Here is a 21,813-nt window from a genome sequence, read left to right on the forward strand (position 1 = left end):
ACCATATTTTCCAGAAACGTTTCTCCATCTTATTTGCTGAGGGAATAATTTCCTCCCTAAGGTTAATTTAATTCATCTTCGTTAAAAAAAACAAAAAACGAATGGTTTGTTTGCATAATAAGTGGTGCAACTATTGCAGGTGTAATAGAGAGCACTTGTAGCGTTTCATTGACATGGGGGTGAGGTATAGAAGAATAGCAGCCGTGTAAACAAGCATTGAGACACAAGTGAATTTGAAAATCCAGTGTCCAAAAACCTTGTATGACCGAGCACGACCAGAAGATGTGCAGCTTTTTACTTGTAGACACATCAGTACATTTGAAGATCTTTTTTGTCTTTTATCCTTGCTTTTTCCCCTATACACTTGCTCTGACTTAAGATTTTTTTTGGCTTTTACTCAGGATCCACTTGTTCAGTTATCGGAAGATATGGTGGCAAGAGCTTACAATATTTTTGCAATAATGTTTCAATATACAGTGGATATACTCACATGGGAGAAAGAAAATGAGCTGCCGCCGGGACTGGAGTGTGTGTAAGTACAAAGTCATGTCTGCTGATTTTGCTAGTGTGCCCCTCTTAAAGAAGATAAGGCTTACCTAATGCCTTGCTTCACAGCACAATAATGTTTGAAAAACACCTGGTAAAATCGGATGCAGACATATATATTATGTGTGTGTGTAAAATATATATATATATATATATATATATATATATATATATATATATATATATATATATATATATATATATATAATTTTTTTTTTCTGTGTGTAATCGATAACTGTAGGAAACGTGCCAAACCGGTTCCATTGCACGGAATGGAACGCAACTAGTCTCCCCAGTGTGAACCAAGCCTAATAAATGATGTGGCAGACAAGCTTCTGTTTGGATATAGTGATTTGTAGCACTTTGTATTTTTCTTCCAGAGAGAAGGATGACACCTATTACTGCATGCTGTTTAATGATGAAGTTCATACCTACGAGCAAGTGATCTACACTCTGCAGAAGGCAGTCAACTGCAGCCAGAAAGAAGCAATTAGTTTTGCAACCACTGTTGACAGAGATGTGAGTCTTTAGAATTTGACATATTTTTACATTGTCTTGAATGTACTATTGAAGGATTTGGAAAATGATCTATTGCTTTTGTCTCGCAGGGGCGTAGATCTGTGCTGTATGGGAGTTTTCAGAGTTGTGATCAAGCCAAGTCGGTCATAGTGGTGAGTGTCACATATAAGAAATATTTAAAGTGCATCTTAAAGAGGGGGTCCAGCCCCCCAAAAAAGTAAGTCAGCTACAAATACTGCAGCTGCTGACTTTTAATATTAGGGCACTTACCTGTCCAAGGGGCCCACAAAGTCAGCACCCCAGCAGATCTTTGGATCGACTTCCGGATGCTGCCGCCACCATTCCTGGTAAGGGAACCAGGCAGTGAAGTCTTTTTAGGCGAAGCGTGCCCTGCTTTCCAATTGGCTCAGCGACGGGGGAGGGAGGAGGGGAGCCAAACTTCCAGCAGATCGGACCATGGCCCAGGTCCTGGAAGTGGGGAAGGGGACCTGTCATAAACGGTTCATGTTGCCCCCAAACAACCACCACTTGTGGGTGGAACTCCGCTTTAAAAAATAAATACAATACTAGCTTACCCTCCACTAGTTCTTTGGTTATAAATGTCATGTTGCTAACGTCGTCTGGTGATCATGCCAGTGCTAAGTTTTAATTCCACTTCCTGTGTTAGGGTGAATGCCCTTACTGAGCTGAAGCAACATTGTCCCCCACAGATGCAAAGTCCCAATGTGGACTATGAGCTGACATAGCATTGTACAGGGCACAAGCACATACAGCTTGATAGCTTTCAGCAAGGTGTGCCCACAACCAGGAAGTGCAAGGAATCTTCAGGATAACCTTGTCATTAAGGCAGTTTTAAACCCAAAACTAAGGATGAGCTCAGGTGTGTTCGCAACCCACACGTGCAGAGCCCGCCAGGAGACATTTTCCTGGTCCGCGGCTGCAGAGATCAAGAAATGTCTCACCGCTTGTGATTAGCGCAGTGCCGACTTCCTGGTGGGCTCTGCACGTGCGGGTTGCGAACACGCCTGAACTCACCCTTACCCAAAACCATAAATGTAATATATTGCAGCTTACTAATCGGTTGTAGCATCTGCATTCACTTTTTTATTTTTTCTGTTTTCACCTGGTGATCTGGCCAGTAACACACCTCCTGTATTAGAGTGCCCCTGCTCTGGATAAAGGAGCACAGGAGACGCCTTTTGGACAGCAGAATTGTCAGTCTGGGGGTAATGTTAGATGTACTAACAAATTAAAGGCAAACTCCAGCTCACATTACAAGTACACAGGCAGGTACAGCAACCTTTTTTTTTTTTGAGGGGGGGGAGGAGGTTTCATTTATTTTTATTTTTTTTGTTTTTTGGGATAAACCTTTATTAAGATTTTCAGCACACCTGTTAGTGTTAAATGGTTTCTCTCAACACTCAGCATTGCTACAATTGCAGGATAGCCTGTTGAAAAAACAAGACTCACTGGCTAGATCACCAGTTAAAAATAAAGGCAAGAGAGCCTAAAAAAGGCAACTAATGCAGCCATCACAGCTAAGAACTGGCAATAATATAATGTTTGCTTTTGGGTTTAATACCACTGTGATACAGGTTCAAAAAGCAGAAGCGATCACGGGGAGTGAGGTGGATGTGTATGGAGTTATACAGATTGAAAAAAAGATTGATACAAGTCCATCCAGTTGAACCAAAAGAAAAAAAGCAAACAAATAGAAAACCTCCATATACTGTACACAGAGGAAGGCGACTCCCCCCTCCCCCCAATAGATCATTCCATTTGCTGTAGCGGGGGGAAAAATTGATCCTTGATCCTGTAGGAGGCAATCGGTTATTGCCTATAAAGGCTATAAATATAGTTGATCCACCTAATAGGGACACAAAATACCAATGCATACAATTTTGGGAAGGCTTACTTATACTTTGCCTGCCAGCTAAACAGGAAATGAAAACAAGTCCACATACCACGCTCTCTGTCACCTTTGGGTGTGTTCATTCTTCTTACTTGGGAAAACCCTTTAATCAGCAAAGCTCTTGCCACCTGGAGAGTTGTCTGACTTTCTTCAAAATGATACAGCCCTAACATTTTTGATAGAGGGAAAAAAAAATTGAAATGGCAGTTCAGATAAAAAAACAAAAATAGTTGTGCTTTATATACTGACCTAGTATTTTATTTTTATTTTCAGAGGAACACCAGCCGGCAGACTAAACCTCTTAAAGTCCAGGTCATGTACTCCGGTATTGTGGCACACCAGACATTTGGCCTCCGAATCCTAAGCTGGCTGGGACAGATCCTTGGCTACTCAGGTATGTTTTAGTGCTTTTTAAAGGTCCAGTGTCAGAGCTTACCCAGGTAGATGGCATCACTGCCAATGTTCCGACCTGGTGATTGGCCGCTCAGGCCTAAGCATTATCATATAGAAGTAGTTGCATGTTCTTTCATACCTATAATTCCTACTGTATTGCTCTGGAGGTGGAAAAGAAGTGCGGATCGTTGAGTTTACTTTTCTGGTGGATGTGGGCTACCAGACCCCTATTCATTGTCTGTCTACAATTTTACATTGCAGCAGCCTTACCAGTTAGGAAAAAGCTGTGTGTCTTAGTCCACCTTTTGATATAGAGCAGGAATCTTCAAACTATGGTCCTCCAGCTGTTGCGAAACTACATGTCCCATGAGGCATTTTATACCTCTGACTTCCTGGGTGTGAGTTCCATAGCCTAAATAAGACGATGATGATTTGATACAGTCAATTACAATAAGTAGCCTTATGATCTGACTGCGAGGGGCAAGCTAATCTTCCCCTCTGGTGGGCCCCATTACACGTGACCGTCACAGACATGACTAGGCGTGATGGGAATTGTAGTTCCTGAACAATTTGAGGGACATAGTTTGAGGACCCCTGATATAGAGCCTCAACCTAGAGAAATTCTGTTCAAGGTGTACTACATGATATGTAAAATGAGAAGGGGAAGGGGTGTTTTTAATGTTTACAGTTGTCAACCAATGATATGTTGCAGTTAATCCTTACATGTATGATTTATTCTGCCTCTCTCCAGATGGGCTAAGGAGAATCTTGTGTCAGGTTGGTTTACAAGAAGGTCCAGATGGTGAAAATTCATCTCTCGTAGACAAATTAATGCTGTGTGATTCCATATTATGGAAAGGTAATATTCCACATGTTTGTATGTACTTTTATCTCCTTTTGTAGTTGAACAGTACAATCGATTTAAATGTGCAGGGCCACAGGTAAGCTCAAAATTTTATCACAAAGAGTGCATTACTCTACATTAAAGCTACATTACAAGTGAACATCCAAATACATATGAGAGCTGCTTTACCCGGCAAAGGGTCTGTGATCTTAAGGATTTAAATAAGTATTTGATTCCCAAGAAAAACATGACTTAGTACTTGGTGGATAAACCCTTGTTGGCAAGCGCAGATGTAGGACGTTTCTTGTAGTTGGTTACCAGGTTTGCACACATCTCAGATTACAAATAAAATTCAAAACACTAACAATAGCATACAAAGCCATTCACAAGCCTGCCCCAAGCTATATCACCAAACTTCTCTCCAAATATCACCCAAACCGTGTCCTCCGCTCCTCCGCTCCTCCCAAGACCTTCTGCTCTCTAGATCCCTCGTCTCCTCCTTCCCATGCTCATCTCCAGGACTTCTCCAAAACCTCCATCCTCTGGAACTCGCTACCCCAATCTGTCAGGCTATCTCCTACTCTGTCCACTTTTAAGACTATCCCTGAAAACTCATTTCTTCAGAGTGGCCTATCCTGCCTCCAGCTAACAACCAAATCTTCTACTCCCCTCATCAGTTCATCCCTCACAGTCCCTACCTTTTTGTCTAACCAGTCCCTCCCTCTTAGGTTGTAAGCTCACAGAAGCAGGGCTCCTCTAACCCTTTTGTTTTTAATTGTACTGTTGGCGTAGTGTCTCACTACATTGTAAAGTGCTGCGCAAACTGTTGGCCCTATATAAATCCTGTATCTTTATCTCAGGAGGGATTTTGGTCCACTCTTCTTTACAGATCTTCTCTAAATCCTTAAGGTTTATTTGGCTTTTGCTTGGCAACTCTAAATTTCAGCTTCCTCCATACTTTTTTTTTTTTTTTTTTTTTATAGAATTAAGGTCTGAAGACCAGCTAGCCACTCCATGACCTTAATGTGCTGCTTCTTGAGCCACTCCTTTGTTGCCTTGGGTCATTGTCATGTTGTAAGACCCATCCACGACACATCATCAGGTGGGAAGAAGGTTCTCATCCGAGATTTTACAATACATGGTCCCGTCCATTGACTCCTTAATGCGGAAAAGTCGGTCTGTACCTTCAGCAAACAAACCAGCCCCAAAGCATCATGTTACCACCTCCGTGCTTGACTGTAGGGACAGTGTTCTTTACAGAGTCTCCAAGGCTAAATTCCCCTTTAGTAATGTAGCGCCGGCTCCTGACGAGCATTCGCTATATGTTTTCAAAATTAATATTCCTGAAACCACAGTTGGGTTTTAGGGCTAATTTTGCTAAATTATGGTTTCAATACCAGTCTAGCTGGATTGCACTGAGTTCTCCTTGGCCGCAGGTGTTGCTGTCATCGCTGGCAAGTATGAGAACGCAGTTTAGCTGGGCGTATTGAGTGCCACGTCTTCTCAGAACCAGCCCAGTGGTAGTGTCATCCTGCTGTGCATTCTGGGAGGTGGTATTTAAGGTACTGAGATCACGTGTTTCTGGGTTTCAGTCCAGAAAAGCTTTCTGTCTGTTTAGTCCTGGTCCTCCTGACCAGCCCCCATGGCTCTCCTGGCCTGGGGTGCGGATCCATGCAATTCCGAGTCTCTGGGCTGGATAGCCCGAGGCGAAGTAACTGCAGGGACAGGCCTGAGGGGATATTGAGGCCTGAGGATTCAAAGGTGGTCCGCCGCCGTTTCGTCTAGGGAGAGGCCCAGTAACTGGAGGAGCATCCAGGGGAGGACTCTTCAGGAGAGGGCCATGCAGAAGGCTGGTTTCTCTGAAGGAGCCTGGAGGCTCAGTTGAAGGACACTTCATGGATCTACACTCATACGGTATCGCTGGACCAGCTGAGAGATGCTGGTACCGTATGATCGCTCTCTAAATTTGTCTTTGTCCCTCAGTTACACCCAAGTCTGTGGCAGAGACTTTTCTCAAATATTCTACATCCAAGTCTGTGGCAGAGACTTTGCTTTACTTAACACCCTACCGCCTGCTAGGCCTAGTGAGAGGAGGTCTATCGGGTGGTTGTGAGAATCCAGCTGTGAAACGGTAATTCTCTGGATTTCTTCTATAAGGGACTTTCTGTTTTTTCAGTCCAAAAGTACTTGAACTTTCTTCCTAACCCTCTACCCTCCGTTAAACTGTGTTATCTTCTAAATAACCCAAAAAAAGGATCCACTGTCAGTTTCTGCATTTCTTTGGGCCATCTACCACGGGAAGCCTTAGACGGAGACGAGGTAAAGAAGGTAACGGTAAGCCCAATAAAACCAGCAGCTCCTTCGGGGGTCAGTGCTACAGTAATATGTTACATGTTACACCCGTATTTAGGGTGTAACATGTTAGTTTGCAGCAGTCCCCTTCACCCCCTGATTTCCCAATCCCCCCCCCCCCAATATCATTCATTCACAAGCATCTGTGTATGAAAAAATTACAAGTGCTGTCTGACACCGCAGCAGTTGCACTTGTAGTTTCAGTGGACTTCAAGTGTGCTGATCAGCACAACTGTAGTCCATTCACTATTCCTGCAGCTCTGAAACTGACAGCCTGTATGGAGTTATGGCCTACAGGAGCCTCACATTGCACCTGCAATACACAGATCATGGCTGCAATGCTCTGCAGACTCCTGAGTGATTTTGCATGTTGGATGTTTTTTTGAAAAAAAACTAACAAATTTATTATGAAGGGAGAATCGTGCAAGAAATATAATTGAAATAGAAATGCGCATGAGCTGTGACCTGGAAAGAAAAGAAGATTCCCTGCTATTAAATTTATTTTCTGTAGCCGGTGAAATGGAAGGTTGGGTTAATCTAATTTCGAAATCGGTAATGACGCCATTGGATCACAAAACACACACGTTCTAATATGCAAAAAAAGAAAAAAATGTTTGGCATTCAACCTATGTATGGCCTGCATAAGGTTCTGGGTGCTGCAGAATAATACAAACATTGTGCAAGCACATGTGTCAGAACTACTTTAATTATAGCAGAATCCATGTTTTATACCTTTTATTTTATTTTTTATTTTTTTAGGGGCAAGAAACTGTTACCACCAGCTTTTCATGAGTAGCTTGTTGATGGACTTAAAATACAAGAAACTTTTTGCCATTCGATTTGCGAAAGTAAGTTTGATATTGCTTTCTTTATGCTTTAATCTTACTCCGTACAGTCTCTGTTATTTAGCTGAGAATCGGTACCTTTCTGTTCCTGGTAATAGGTCTGAGGGGTACTGCAGCTATTTTAGCAGGAAATATGCAATGTGGAAATATTTGACATGTGATTCTATAACTGGCTCTGATTTTGTTTCTGATTAACTGTCTTTATCCGCGAGGCCCTAATTATTTCAGTGTGTAAATATTCTTTAAAATTACATTAACATCCAAATATTACCATTCTCTGTAACACAGATTATTAAAGTGTATGTAATGCCTAAATGCCATGGCACATGACAGGATTACCAACAAACCATTTACCTGTTTTAATGGAGATGCTCTCTCCATAGCTGGATAGGGGAGCTCTACCATTGTAGGCCAGCTTGGAAGTGATTCTGTAGATGTTAAGTAAAGCTTTTCTGAGAATCTGCAGAATTGTCCATATCACAACAGCTTAATGAACCAATTGGGAGGGGGAAAGGGTATAAAAAATAAAAATAAAAAAAACTTTTGCATCCACCCATCTCAGTCCCAGTTCACATTATTGTGGTGTGGCAAACCACATGTGATTCGCACAAAAATCACACCACATTCCTGTTTAAATCACATGCGATTCTTTGCAGTGTGATTTGATCCATTCATTTTGTATGGCTCAAATCGCACCGCACCTGCACTAAAGGTGCCGTCACCTTTTTTTTTTTTTTTTCCGCCATGCAATTGGATCAGATTACTCATGTGATCTGGTTCAGCCAATCGTATTGCGTTTTGCAAGTCATTTTTGGGGTGTCGTTAGCTTAACATCGACACTCATAGCAGTTCATGTGAATGCAGTGTGAGACATGCACAGGAATTGCTGCAAATCCCACAATGCATCAGTGTGAACAAGAGACTTAAGCTTCAAGATTTTACATTTTTGTTCTTGGGTGTAGATAAGTTTTAATAGATAAAACTTCTACTCCAGAACAAACAGGTCATACAACATGGTGGATATACATACATTATCCAATCAGAATGATTAAATAATCACATAGCCATAACTTCCCTTCCAATCCATTCAGACTCAGACTCATTTGATTAAAGTAACAGTTTTTATGTTGATGTCCTGGTGCTGGATTTGTACTTTTCTATTGTGTTTAAGTACTATTAGTGGTTGTAAACTGCTGAATGAAAAAAAAAAAAATAAATCCTGTAAGAAAACGGCAAAATGTGCTAGTATGCATTGCATACTGGCACATTATGTAATACCTTAAAACTAAGCCCTTCCAGCAGCGCCCGGTCACTGCTGAGAGATGTTGTAAAGAAGTGTACAATTTCCTTATCTCTGTACACGTTTTAGGTCAGTGATTCAGACAGCATTAAAATGCACCTTTGCCCTGGCTATTGACATTAGACAAGTTAAATATTCTTAACGAGTAGTAAAAGCTTTTAAACATTCCATCCTTGACCTCTCTTGCTTTTTTTTTTATTTATTTTTTAAGTGAAGTAAGCCCCCATGCAAGGGTAGGTTTTTTGTTTGACTTTTTTTTTTTTTTTATCTTTAATCCAGCTTCTCCCCAAATAATCTTTTTCTATGGGCACCTTTGCACCCCCTAGAGATAAAAAGCTTCTGTAATGTATTATAACTGCTGAAAAAGCCACTATCCTTCTTTTTAGAGATCGTACAACACTTTTTGATACTCATTATTGTTCACCATCTTCCCCACAATCTACAGGGAAAAGGGAGAGCATTGAGTTGTGTGAGATATCTCTTGGCTCAGAGAGTTTTCAGAAATGTTATATAATTTAGTATAGTATATAGGCAAGACTTTGTTGGCCCAACTGTACAAAATTTTAAAATGAAAGTGGTTGTAAACACTTACACCCAGTGAAGTGACTGGCCTCAGGTGATACAGAGATTTAATAAATTCTCTATATAAATTGTCCCTGTGTAATTACAGCTGTCTTTCCCCTACATCCATTCAAAGGGCAGAATTCACACCAGAGCGCTCAGCTCTGAAAGGCAGGGGATGGGGAGGTGAAGTTACATCAGTGAGGAGAGCTCTGAAAGCTGATTGGAGGGAAGGAAAACACTTATGTCTAGTACACACGATGAGACAATCGGACGAAAAATACTGCTTTCAAAGCGATCGCACAATAATCTGATCATTAGGATACAGCTTTCGAGAGCCGATCATGACCGTTACATTGAAATTATCCGAAGGGACAAACAAATTTTTTTTTCTGGTACGATACAGGTTTACAAAATGTGTAATGCAGCCCAGTGCTTTGTACAAAAAAACATTTTGCTGTTCTTTCTTCCAGCAAGAAAAGAAAGCAATGCCCCCCCACAGGTGGCACATTTGGCACCTTTTGACTCGGCTCCCTCCTCCTCCCCCTGCCACTGGCCAGTAGGAGGGAGGAAAGGAGCCTCACACATGTGCAGTACAGTTTGTGCCGTGAAGGTGTAGGTCTACACTGCCGGGTTCCTTTACGTGCAATGGAAGCATCAGCTGCGGAGCCCACATTGCTGGACTCCAGGACAGGCAAGTGTCCTATTATTAAAAGCCAGCAGCTGCAGTATTGTACAGTGCTGCTGGCTTTTATTTTTTTGCAGCGGTGGGCAGAACACCACTTTTAAAGTAATACTATAGGCAAAACTTTTTTTTTTCATTTTGGATAGATTTCATTATAACCCCTGTCAGTTTTTTTTTTTTTGGCCATCTGTCCCCTTGCAGAGATTTTCCTTCACTTCCTGTCCCATAGCCAGACAGGAAGTGAGAGGAAATCCCTACAAATTTAAGGGAATTCTTTGGGGACCCCCAGGTCACCAGAACTAGTGTCTCCATCTGAAGATTTACCCTCTATTGCTTTTCCAGGGACAACCCAAAATTAGGGACTTTCTTTCACTTTCAATTATAATAGTAAACAGGACAAATGAAGAGGGTGAATCTCCTTAAAGGGGTTGTAAACCTCCGGAGAAAAAAAACAAACAAACAAACCTGCAAGTCAAAGGCATAAGTATGAAATACTTACCTTAGAACGATGCCCTGCAGTGCTGCCTGCACTCCGCTCCCGCGGCGGACATCTTTCCTGGGTTCACGGAATCCAGCACTGTGACCGGAGCTGCAGTGACGTCACTCCCGCGGGTGCTGCTGGTCACAGCACGGGTCCTGTAGAAATGACACAAGCAGGTCGTTCCTTCAGTGTGCATGCACCGATGACGTCGGCGACAGTGTATATAGTAAATTATTTCCTAAACGGTGCAAGTTTAGGAGATATTTTATACTTTAAATACTTTACTTCCTCTTTAACAATAAAAACTGACAGGTGTTCTAATCCCTCTCCATACTATCCAAAAAAAAAAAGTTTTTCCTTTTAGAGCCCTTTTACACTCACAGCACCCAGGCGCCGGCGGTAAAGCACCGCTATTTCTAGCAGCGCTTTACCGTTGTGTTAGCAGCGATTTTTCGGCTGCTAGTGGGGCGCTTTTAATCCCCGCTAGCTGCCAAAAAAGGGTTAAAAGCTTTGGCAGCGCTGCCCATTGATTTCAGTGGGCAGGGGCACTTTAGGAGCAGTGTATACACCGCTCCTAAATCACCTCAAAGAAGCTCCTTACAGGACCTCTGGCTTTCGCATTGGAGTGACAGGAGAGGCACTTTGCAGACATTATTTTTACACTATAGAGCCAGTAAAGCTCCTCCAGTGTGAAAGGGGTCTAAGTTATACCTTAATTAATCCCTAGCCTATGCAAAATCAAAAAAATAAAATATAAGTTTTGGCTTTACATACATTTTAATGCCTTGTAAACAGAATGAACAACACTGATGTTTCTGACATTGCTTGTGAGTTTCTTCCCATATTGATTCTCTAATGAAGAATTTCAGGGATGGTATATTCTTACATAGTTACATGTACCTAACCAATGTAACTATGCATTCACTATATCTGGCTGATGCACCTGGAAGCTGCTTCAGCGGTCTCGACTTCCAGTCCCGTGCTGAGCGGCCAGCCTGATGCATTGTGAACACAGGAGGTTTACCGCTGAGCATGGGAAGCCCTTCAGAGAATGCTTTGCATTTTGTGTATGTATGCAAAGCGTTCTCTGATTGGATGAGGTGGAGAGGCAGAGTGACTGATCTCCTGTAATCACAATGCATCAGGCCAGCCGCCCAGCACAGGAACTAGAAGCAAGTGGAGAGCACTGCAGTAGCGGTGTCTACGTCAGTGATTTTGAGCTTCTAGTAGCATTCGCTAGGTCTGGTGTATGGATAGTTGCATTGGTCCAAGATGGACCAATGTACCATGCCTGGTATTCATCTTTACAATTTTACAGGAATCTATAGCTTTCTCTTAGAGATGTTCATTCTTTCGAAAACCTTTCTTGAATATATTTTATTTAAATGCATAGGGCGGGCCATTATATCTGCCCATTAGATATCATTACTGTACTGCACAGTGATTATATTTTACTGTTTTTATTCCTTGGTGCAGATCTATCAGTCAGGATCATACTGACTGAAAACAGACTGCATTTAAAATCTTATTTTATGTATTGTTGGGCAGAAAAGTTGGCTGAGGGCCTGATCTATAGATAAATACTTTTGAGAGATTCAGTGAACATGTTTAATACTCAAATTATGGTACAGCAAGTGTTTAAATTGTTACTAAACCCACAACCATAAGATCAGTCTGTATATGCAGTAAAGCATGCTGGTTATACTCACTGTGGACCCTAAGGGGTTAATCCTCTGCATTGTGTAAAAAGGCTGTTTGATCCTGTCTTCTCTGATCCTCCCTTTTTATGTTTCCCAATCCATCTGTTGATGGAACAGAGCCTCTGCACATGCTTTAGTGTGTATTGCTAGAGGCATCTTTGTGTTTTTTTTTTTTGGGGTGGGGGTTGCTTGTGATCAGCACAGGGTCAATCAGCACTGTTCAGACAGAGGGTCAGGGGTCATGCATATTTACTAAAATAATTTCATGTACATGTACTGTGGTAGACCAGATATAGTGAATTGAGGGTACTGGGTTTATTAACACTTTAAACTGATTGCAAGTATAAAGTACAGCCACCTAGAGGTGTTTGTGTACCTGTCACAGCTTCCATTACCCCTGGATACCAGACTTTTGAGAAACTGCAGAACACCAACACCTGTTCATTTCAGAGCCTGCCTGCTTCCTCCTGTTTTCCATTCATCCCTGTAGACTCATTACTAGGGCTGGCTGCCTCTCTGGTCAACAGAAATAGGTGGTAGGCATCAATACCAGACCCTCTAGATGCTCGCACTTTATACCTGCCATCAGCCTGATGTATTTATAATTTATAGTCAAAAAATTTCTTTTACAATAACTGGTAAACTTTATTCAGTGACAATGCACTATAGTTTACCTTGAAATACTTTAACGATATGAAGCCTAGTTTACAAGGCCAGTGTGGATTGGAGGTGAATTTCCCACTTGTTGTTTAGAATTACCAGCAGTTGCAGAAAGATTTTATGGAGGATGATCACGAGCGAGCCGTGTCGGTGGCTGCTCTGTCTGTCCAACTCTTCACTGTCCCCACCCTGGTGAGTAAATGCCCGCGTTTGTTGTGAACTGATAGATGGCACCCCTTGTCTTTCTTACCTTCCTCTCACTAGAACTATGAGCGATTGCAGAGTGATTATGTCAAAGATGACCACGACAGGGAGTTCTCAATCACTGATCTATCCGTACAGATATTCACAGTCCCTTCACTTGTAAGTATCCGAGTCTCTGTACACACACGCAGCGTCCTTGGATTCGTAAGTATTTGCCAGGCTGACGGGCCATGTCAACTAGCGTAAACAGTTCACCTCTTATCATGGGTTGCATGAGTAAGTGCGTGCGCTAATTTCACTTCATAGTTTTCCCCCTACATTCTTATCATATAATTTTGCCTTCACATAATGGAGCAATACATGTTATAGGGTAACACACCTAAATTTAGGTGTATGTAAAGTGTTTTTTAGGAGATTATATATATATATTATAAATATAAATATCTAGAAGTAACTGCATTACTGATATAAAGCACAGTATGTCAGTTTTTGTTTTTTCAATTACCCTAAATACGTTTCTGCTTTTTACATGGGTGACCTTTTGACCTGTGCAAAATCACTGCAAAAATTGCTTTCTTTCTTTTCTGGCTAAAAACAAAACCCCTAGGTGTGGACAGAACCTTAAAGAGAAGTATGGCCAAAGCTCTTTTGGCCATACTTTTCATGTGGGGCACATAAGTGCTCTCCTGTGACCCAGAATCACCTGACAGCAGGATAAAGCCCGCTGATGGCACAGACCCGCTCCAAATTCTGGAGGGATCCTGACAATAATATTGGGATCCACCCAAATGCTTTACAGGCAGCAGGCTCAGCCTCTCAGCGGACCGCTACGAGACTGAGCCAGCCGCAGCCACCCCCTCTCCTGCCCAGAGTAGTGGTGCTGAGCAGAGAGCTGGGGACTGCGCCTTCAGTGGTCATGTGATCGCTCAGTTCTTGGCTTAGAGCCGGCAGGGGACAGCTTGCAGCATCAATGCTGCAGAAGTTTTCTACGTATGTACAGTGGGGAAAATAATTATTTGATCCACTGCAGATTTTGTAAGTCTGCCCACTTACAAAGAAATAAAGGGTCTATCATTTTTATCATAGGTGTATTTTAAATGATAGAGACAGAATATCAACCAAAAATAACACACAATACAAATGTTATAAATTTGGGTTGCAGTTCAGTGAGTAAAATAAGTATTTGATCCCCAAGCAAAACGTGACTTAGTACTTGGTGGAGAAACCCTTGGCAAGGACTGATGTAAGACGTTTCTTGTAGTTGGTTACCAGTTTTGCACACATCTCAGGAGAGAATTTGGTTCACTCTTCTTTACAGATCTTCTCTAAATCCTTAAAGCGGAGTTCCACCCAAAAGTCCACCTTCCCCTGCCACCAGGCCATTAACAAAGCACAGCTCAGTAGGGAACTGGTTTCCCTTACAGGCAATGGCGACAGCACCCAAAAGCTGATGGAAACATCGGCTGTGGTGTCAACATCGGATTCCAGGACAGGTAAGTGTTCTAAAATACTGTAGCTGCTGACTTTTAACTTTTTCCTTGGGGGGGGGGGGGGGGCTTTGCCTCCTCTTTAAGGTTTCTTGGCTGTTGCTTGGCAACTCAGTTTCAGCTCCATCCATACATTTTCTATAGGATTAAGGTCTTGGGACTGGCCAAGCCACTCCATGACCTTAATGTGCTTCTTCAGCCACTTTGTTGCCTTGGCGATATGTTTTGGGAAGGGAAGAAGGTTCTTATCCAAGATTTTTCACTACATGGCCCTGTCCATTGGCCCCCCCAATGCTGCAAAGTTGGCCTGTACCTTTAGCAGAGAAACGGCCCCAGAGCATAATGTTTCCACCTCCGTGCTTGATAGTAGGGATGGTGTTCTTGGGGTCGTATTCAGCATGAAACACAGCGAGTCACGTTAATGCCAAACTCAATTTTGGTCTCATCTGATCACAGCACTTTCCCCCAATTATTGTCTGAATCATTTCGATATTCATTGGCAAAGACGGGCCTGTACATGTGCCTTCTTGAGGAGGGGGACCTTGCGGGTGCTGCAGGATTTCAGTCCATGGCTGTGTATTGTGTTACCAATGGTTTGTTCAGTGACTGTGGTCCCAACTGCCTTGAGCTCATTCACAAGCTCCTCACGTGTAGTTCTGAGCTGATCCCTCATCTTCCTCATGCTCATCCTTACTCCATGAAGCAAAATCTTGCATGGAGCTCCAGACTGAGGGCCATTGTTGGTTATTTTGTATTTCTTCCATTTGCAAATAATCACTCCAATAGTTGTCTTCTCACCAAGCGTCTTGCTGATGGTCTTTTTCGCCCGTCCCAGCCTTCTGCAGGTCTACAATCTTATCTCTGACATGCTTTGACAGCTCTTTGGTATTGCGCATGATTGTGAAGTTTGAATGGAATAGAGAGATTCTGTGGACAGGTGTCTTTTATATACATAACTAGTTCTTGGGAGCACCTTCTTAAATTGACAGGACTAATCTTTGTACCACATACTGTAGACAGTCTGTAGGAGCCAGAATTATTGTTGGTAGGGGGTCAAATACTTATTTTACTCACTGAACTGCAACTCAATTTATAACATTTGTATCCTGTGTTTTTTCTGGATTGTTGGTTGATATTCTGTCTCTATCATTTAAATAAGGCATTCTTGACCCTTCATTTCTTTGTAATTGGGCAAACTCTGTAGAGGATTAAATAATTATTTTTCCAACTGTGTGTTTTTTTTTTTTTAATAACCCAGCACTTCCTTTTTTAAGATGAGCATATTTCTATTGCAACAGGCTTACCTAGATAAAGGGTCATCGTAGTTTAGCCAAAGGAAGTCACTACAAATCCAAATTCCTATGTGATATTTCCACAGAAGTGAGACTGAACCTGTGATGATGCTGTCTGATTGTTCAGAGTAGGATTCAAAAAATATTGGTGATCCTTTAAATAAAAAAATAAAAAAAGAAGAAAGTCTGGGTCCTGCCAATACCCTAAAATGTTGAGCTGTTTCATGATCTTTTCTGCTTCCACCGACCTTTTGCTTAGTCGAGTAGGTTGAGATAGTTTATTGTGAGTACAGCAAACGTAACTCATTCCATGCTTTATTTCCATGAATGGATGTTCATTACAAGTATAACTGTTCACACTTCTTTATTCTTTTCAAGGTTTTTCAACATTTTATCACCAGATTCGCAGTGCATGTCGACACAATGTCCCTTATTGTTACTACTAATACATACTAAAGATTAAACCTTTTGATCTTGCCTAGGCCCGGATGTTGATCACTGAAGAGAACCTAATGACCATCATAATAAGGACATTTATGGATCATTTGAGACATCGGGATGTCCAGGGCAGGTTTCAGTTTGAACGATACACAGCACTGCAAGCTTTCAAGTTTAGAAGAGTTCAGAGCCTAGTTTTGGATCTGAAGTAAGTAGGCAAATGGCAACCTAAATATACCCTTCCAGGGTACTTCTTCCAGCTTATACGAGCCCTGGCCAACCTGTAGCATTGGGGGCGCTTTCACACTGATGTACTGCAGCTTTCCCACACCGCAGGTGCAGCACAATGTGTGTGTGGGTTTTATGCAGGTTACCTGCACTTTCCTATAGACCTTTTTTGGAATTGTTGGCTCAGGTGCTCTGGTGCTTTCCTGCTCCTCTAAACAGAACATTTTTAGTGTTCACAATCATGTTGGCAGAGCAATAAAGTGATATTTGATCCTATCATTAAGATCGATTTTAGGAAACTATGCTGGCAGCAGGGAGTCTGTGAAAGAAGATAAAGAAATGTTTTATTCTTCCTCGCTAGGTATCTGCTTATTAGCAAACCTCCTGAGTGGTCATCGGCTCTACGCTTCAAGTTTCTTGAAGGGTTCTATGCCTTTTTAGAACTGCTGAAGTGCATGCAGGTATGTCCTTTGTCCTCTGTCTTTCATTATATGCAAATTATTTATTGTTAGAAATTTCTCCTGTATATCTGCTTCACCTGTCTGTCTGTGTGTGTGCAGGGGATGGACCCGATAACCCGCCAGGTAGGCCAGCATATTGAGATGGAACCAGAGTGGGAGGCGGCTTTCACTTTACAGATGAAGCTAACCCATATCATTTCCATGATGCAAGATTGGTGTTCTATTGATGTAAGCATCACATCCTACTTTTTTATTCAATGCATTGATTTTATCACTTTTTTTATTTTCATTTTTTTTTTTTATTCGATCCATCTATGCCCAGCTATAGCATAACCTCAAAGTGAGAGAAGAACAATATAAAAAAGTAAAGTTGTGTCTTATTGGTCTCCAGGAGCATGTTCTGATTGAAGCCTATAAGAAGTGCCTGGAAGTGCTGACACATTGTCACGGTGGGTTCACGGATGGGGAACAGCCTATAACTCTCAGCATGGCGGGTCACTCTGTGGATACCATACGATACTGTGTGTCTCAGGAGAAAGTTAGCATTCACCTCCCGGTTTCACGACTTCTAGCAGGTAGGTATTGCAGATTTAGCCATTAAGTTGACAACACAAGAGTAGATCTCTGCTCTGTTCAAATAAAATGTAGAAAAAAAGGTTATTTTTCACTTTCTGCTCTGCATGTTGGTACTGATGTCAGGCCAGAAATTGTATCCTGTGTCCTGGGATTATTGAGCTCTTAACCAGTTCAGGTCCACCCCAGAGCAGTTTTACTGCTACAGGGTGGCATCTGTGCATCGGATCATGTGTGTGTATATATACATGATCCAGCTCTTCCGCTTAGGGTGTGTGCCGCCGGTGGGTTGCTCCTCCTGTGATCATACACAGCGGCGTCTACTGCAGACTCTATGTCCGCCGGCACCCACCAATTGTTCAGTACGCAGGCAGAATGGCTATCTGCCTATGTACACAAGGCAGATCGCTGTTCTGTCAGTAGGGAAGGCATGGATCCTGTGTCCCTGCAAAGCAGGAACATGGATCCATGTCTTCCCCTAGTAAAAGCACCTCCCACACTGTAGGAAAACACTGGCTAGGCACACTGTTAACCCTTTGATGCTCCTGATGTTAACCCCCTTTCCAGCCAGTGTCATTAGTACAGCGACGGTGCATATTTTTTTTTTTAGCACTGCTCACTGTATTAATGTCACTGGTCCACAAAATATGTAAGTATTCAGGTTGTCTGCCACAATATTGCAATCCCGCTATAAGTCGCTGATCGCCGCCATTAGTAAAAAAAAAAAAAAATGAATAAAAATAAAATAAATCCTATAGTTTGTAGACGCTATAACTTTTACTTTTGGTCAAACCAATCAATATATGCTCATTGGGATTTTTTTTTTTACCAAATACATGTAGCAGAATACATATTGGCCTAAATTGATGAAATTTGATTTTTAAAAACATTTTTATTGGATAAGTTTTATAGCAGAAATTGTTGTATTCTTGTTTTTTTTTTTTTTTTTTTTTGTTTATAACGCATATAATACAAAACGCATGGGTGATCAAATACCACCAAAAGACAGCTCTATTTGTGGAAAAAAAGGGACATACATTTTATTCGGGTACAGCGTCACACGACCGCACAATTGTCATTTAAGTAATAGTGGCGTATCACAAAAAATGGCCTGGTCTTCTGGGGGTCAAGTGGTGAATTTGTGCTTTTGCGTTTAATACCTAATATTCAATTTGACAAGCAGTAAAAAAGCTTTTAAACAAGCCAGTGACCTTGGTGGATAGAGCCCCTATAGGCTTCAATTCCTCCTCCGAGTTCACAGCAGAAGCCAGGTCTCTGTTTACATCACAGATGAAGAAGGCTGGTAGGCTGCCAAGTCACTGCTGGGAGAGGGGAGTTGAACTACCAAGAGAAAGTGAAAGAAAAACTGATAAGGTTAAACTGGTGACAAAATTTGAGGACAAACTACTCCAAAGTGGCCAAAACTACAGAGAATAGCAAGTGCTTGTTTTAAAATCCATAAATTGCTTGTTAAAGCGTTGTTAACACCAAACCAAAAATTTAATAGCTTACCAGTCAGCAGGTGTGGTGGCTGCATTAGTTTTATTTTCTAAGGCTTCTTTCCCTCTGTTTTCACCTGGTGATCTGGCCATTAAGATATTTCTTATTAGGATGCCCCCACTCTGGATGAAGGTGCAGAGGGGGCACCTTTGGACAGCAGAATTGCCTGTTGGAGGGTAGGGATGGGTTAGCTGGAGTTTGGCTTCAATTTGTTATTCTATTTAAATCTGCTAGTACATCTAGAACTTTACAAGCAGTTAGATAACAATTTTGCATAAATGCTCACCATTGTGAGCACCCCTGTCAATGTTAAATGGTTTGTCTGAACCCTCCAGCTGCGTCGTCTGCTGGACAGCTTGTTCTATTAAAAAATCACATACCTACTGGCTGAATCACTAGGTGAAAATAAAAAGATAGCTTATAAAACAGAACTTTTGCAGCCAGTGCCACCACATCTAAGGAGTGGTAAGCTGCAATATAGTAAGTTTGCTTTTGCATTTAATACTGAAGGTGCATAAGCTGTACTCAGTTCTACTAGTGCCTAATGGAATAATTAACTGTATCTTTGTCCTAATTCTTATTGCTGTCTTTTTCACACTTAGGGCTACATGCATTGCTCAGTAAAAGTGAAGTGGCTTACAAGTGTCCTGAGCTTCTGCCATTTGTAAGTAGGTGTATGTCTGCCTGTCCACACCAAACACAATCCACACATTGTTCAAGATGTTTTTAATGAAAGCACTCTGTTAATTAAAGTGGTTATCTAAACATTTTTTTACAATCCTTGCATTAAGGCAAGAAATGTTTAGGTTGTCAGCACCCCCCTCACCCCCCCCCCCTACTTTTACTTACCTGAGCCCTCATTCAATTCAGCGCCTTGCACATCTGCAGCTCTTCACTTCTAGGTTTCGCTGGCTTTGCTGGGTCACCAGGAGCCATTGGCTTCCCGTGCTATCAATCAATGCCAGTGATGAGGGAATGGAGCCGATTCCCACTGTCTGTGTCAATGGATTCAGCAGCAGGGCTCTGGTGCAAGCACATATGAGTGCCCCTATGGGAAACGGCTTCCCATGGGAGCATGGGACAGAAAGGAATGGTCAGGAGGGCCAACGGGGGACCCGAAAAGGTTTGTGGCCACTCTCCAATTCCATTACACAGAGCAGGTAAATATAAACATTTTTTTTTTGTTTGTTTTTTTGTTTTGTTCGTTTTTTAATTACCTTACAATCACTTTACTCTTGACTGATCTTCAGAACATTACTGTCTATGGTCAAATATATAGCGTAAAACCAGATTAATTTTTGTCTGACCTGTATAAGAACTTATTTGGCTCATTGATTGATTGACAGTAGCTGTATGTTGGAAGTTTGACTAGAGTAAGAAAACCCCTTCCGAAAAGGATGGGTTGAAAGTAAAAGCACTTATCCTCTTACTCAAATATAATTTTGGTTTATTCTTTATTATGTTATATTTCATGTATGAACGTGCTTTGAAGTTGTCATGTTTGTTGACTGTTTCTTACTCAGAGTGAACTGAGTCCACCAATGCTGATTGAGCACCCACTCCGCTGTTTAGTGCTATGTGCTCAGGTGCATGCTGGAATGTGGAGAAGAAATGGATTCTCTTTAGTAAACCAGGTGGGTGATAGTCTTTTAATGTTTGCCAAACATTTCTGTACTCTTGTTAAAGTGGACCTATGCTGCTGCAGGTCTTCAGGGCTCTTACCGTAATGTGCAACTTTGCACAGCTTACTTAAAGTAGTGTTGCCACCAAAAATAAATAAATTGCTTAAAATTCATAAAAAAAATGTAAAAAAAATTATTGGAAAAAAACATCACCTCTAAATGCCTGTTGCTAAGGGGCCCCTTGTAGTCTGCCTCCTTCATTGCCCGGGCTCCTGACATCACTTCCCCTCGGCGCCACACAGTCATCTGGGACCTGTCACGTGTCCCAGATGACTGTACGGCGTATCACGGCTCGCGCCGCTCGCACATGCGCAGTGGGTGCCCGGCTGTGAAGCCACAGCCGGGTGCCCACAGTAAGAATGCCAGCGCCGCGAGCAGAGCGGGGGAACGAGGGGGGGGGCTTCGTTCCCCCGCATCGCTGGACCCTGGGACAGGTAAGTGTCCGATTATTAAAAATGAGCAGCTGCAGTATTTGTAGCTGCTGACTTTTAAATAAAATTTTTTTAGGGGGCACCCCACTTTAAAGCTGAGTTCCAGGCAAAAATATTTTTTGGGGGGAGGGGGGTTTCATACCTTTTTTAGCTAATGTTTTCTTCGGAACTTCTGTCCCACGGCGACGTACGTCACTTCCGCTGTTTTTTGATTCTTTTGCCCTCCTCCCCACCCCACCGTCGTCGCTTTCTGAGATCTGTGTGTGTCCCAGAAGACAATGGAACCATTCAGACCTGTGCGACTGGAGCTGATGGACTGGTCACCTTCGGGTGCCGACATTGCGGGCTTTGAAAAACACCCTCTTAGCATTTCTAGCCGTTGCCATCTTGAGTAAGGGCAGATGATTCATGTAGCATTTGCTTCCTGGAATCAATCTGCTTTTAGCTCAAGCATGCATGCAGGAGAGTGGACTTAGCTGAGAAAACCCGTTGTCCCCTCCTGAAGACTCTTGGGATGTATGACATCATCTGCCTAGGAAAGAAACCAGGAACTGATGAAATTTAAAACAAGTTAATATGATCTACTTTCCTATCTATTTACTAATGCTAGCAGCATGAAGATTAAAAATAATCAATGTTGATAGGGAGAGTGACGTTCAACTTTAACCTTTTGGTGCCGGCGGCACACAAATATACAGCCTCTTGGGGGGTGGGCTTTG

General features: G+C 42.1%; 1 protein-coding gene across 2 annotated transcripts in view; it reads left to right on the forward strand.

Moving 5' to 3' along the window:
- Positions 1-21,813, forward strand: part of UBR2 (ubiquitin protein ligase E3 component n-recognin 2) — a 128,144-nt gene that overhangs the window by 39,303 nt on the left and 67,028 nt on the right. Inside the window, exons 5-17 of one of the 2 annotated variants that reach the window (XM_077485711.1) lie at positions 402-532; positions 927-1,065; positions 1,155-1,217; positions 3,251-3,371; positions 4,122-4,229; positions 7,326-7,414; positions 12,892-12,990; positions 16,264-16,427; positions 16,809-16,908; positions 17,008-17,136; positions 17,300-17,483; positions 19,584-19,645; positions 20,505-20,615. In XM_077485711.1, the coding sequence (XP_077341837.1) occupies positions 402-532; positions 927-1,065; positions 1,155-1,217; positions 3,251-3,371; positions 4,122-4,229; positions 7,326-7,414; positions 12,892-12,990; positions 16,264-16,427; positions 16,809-16,908; positions 17,008-17,136; positions 17,300-17,483; positions 19,584-19,645; positions 20,505-20,615 (1,500 nt within the window). Of the gene's footprint in view, positions 1-401; positions 533-926; positions 1,066-1,154; positions 1,218-3,250; positions 3,372-4,121; positions 4,230-7,325; positions 7,415-12,891; positions 12,991-13,062; positions 13,162-16,263; positions 16,428-16,808; positions 16,909-17,007; positions 17,137-17,299; positions 17,484-19,583; positions 19,646-20,504; positions 20,616-21,813 lie in introns of both variants that reach the window. The other variant, XM_077485710.1, reaches the window with a different exon arrangement.

Source organism: Lithobates pipiens, unplaced genomic scaffold (assembly GCF_037356315.1).
Source record: "Lithobates pipiens isolate NorthernLeopardFrog02 unplaced genomic scaffold, aLitPip1_a1.2 Scaffold_18, whole genome shotgun sequence".
In the NCBI taxonomy this organism is placed as follows: domain Eukaryota; kingdom Metazoa; phylum Chordata; class Amphibia; order Anura; family Ranidae; genus Lithobates; species Lithobates pipiens.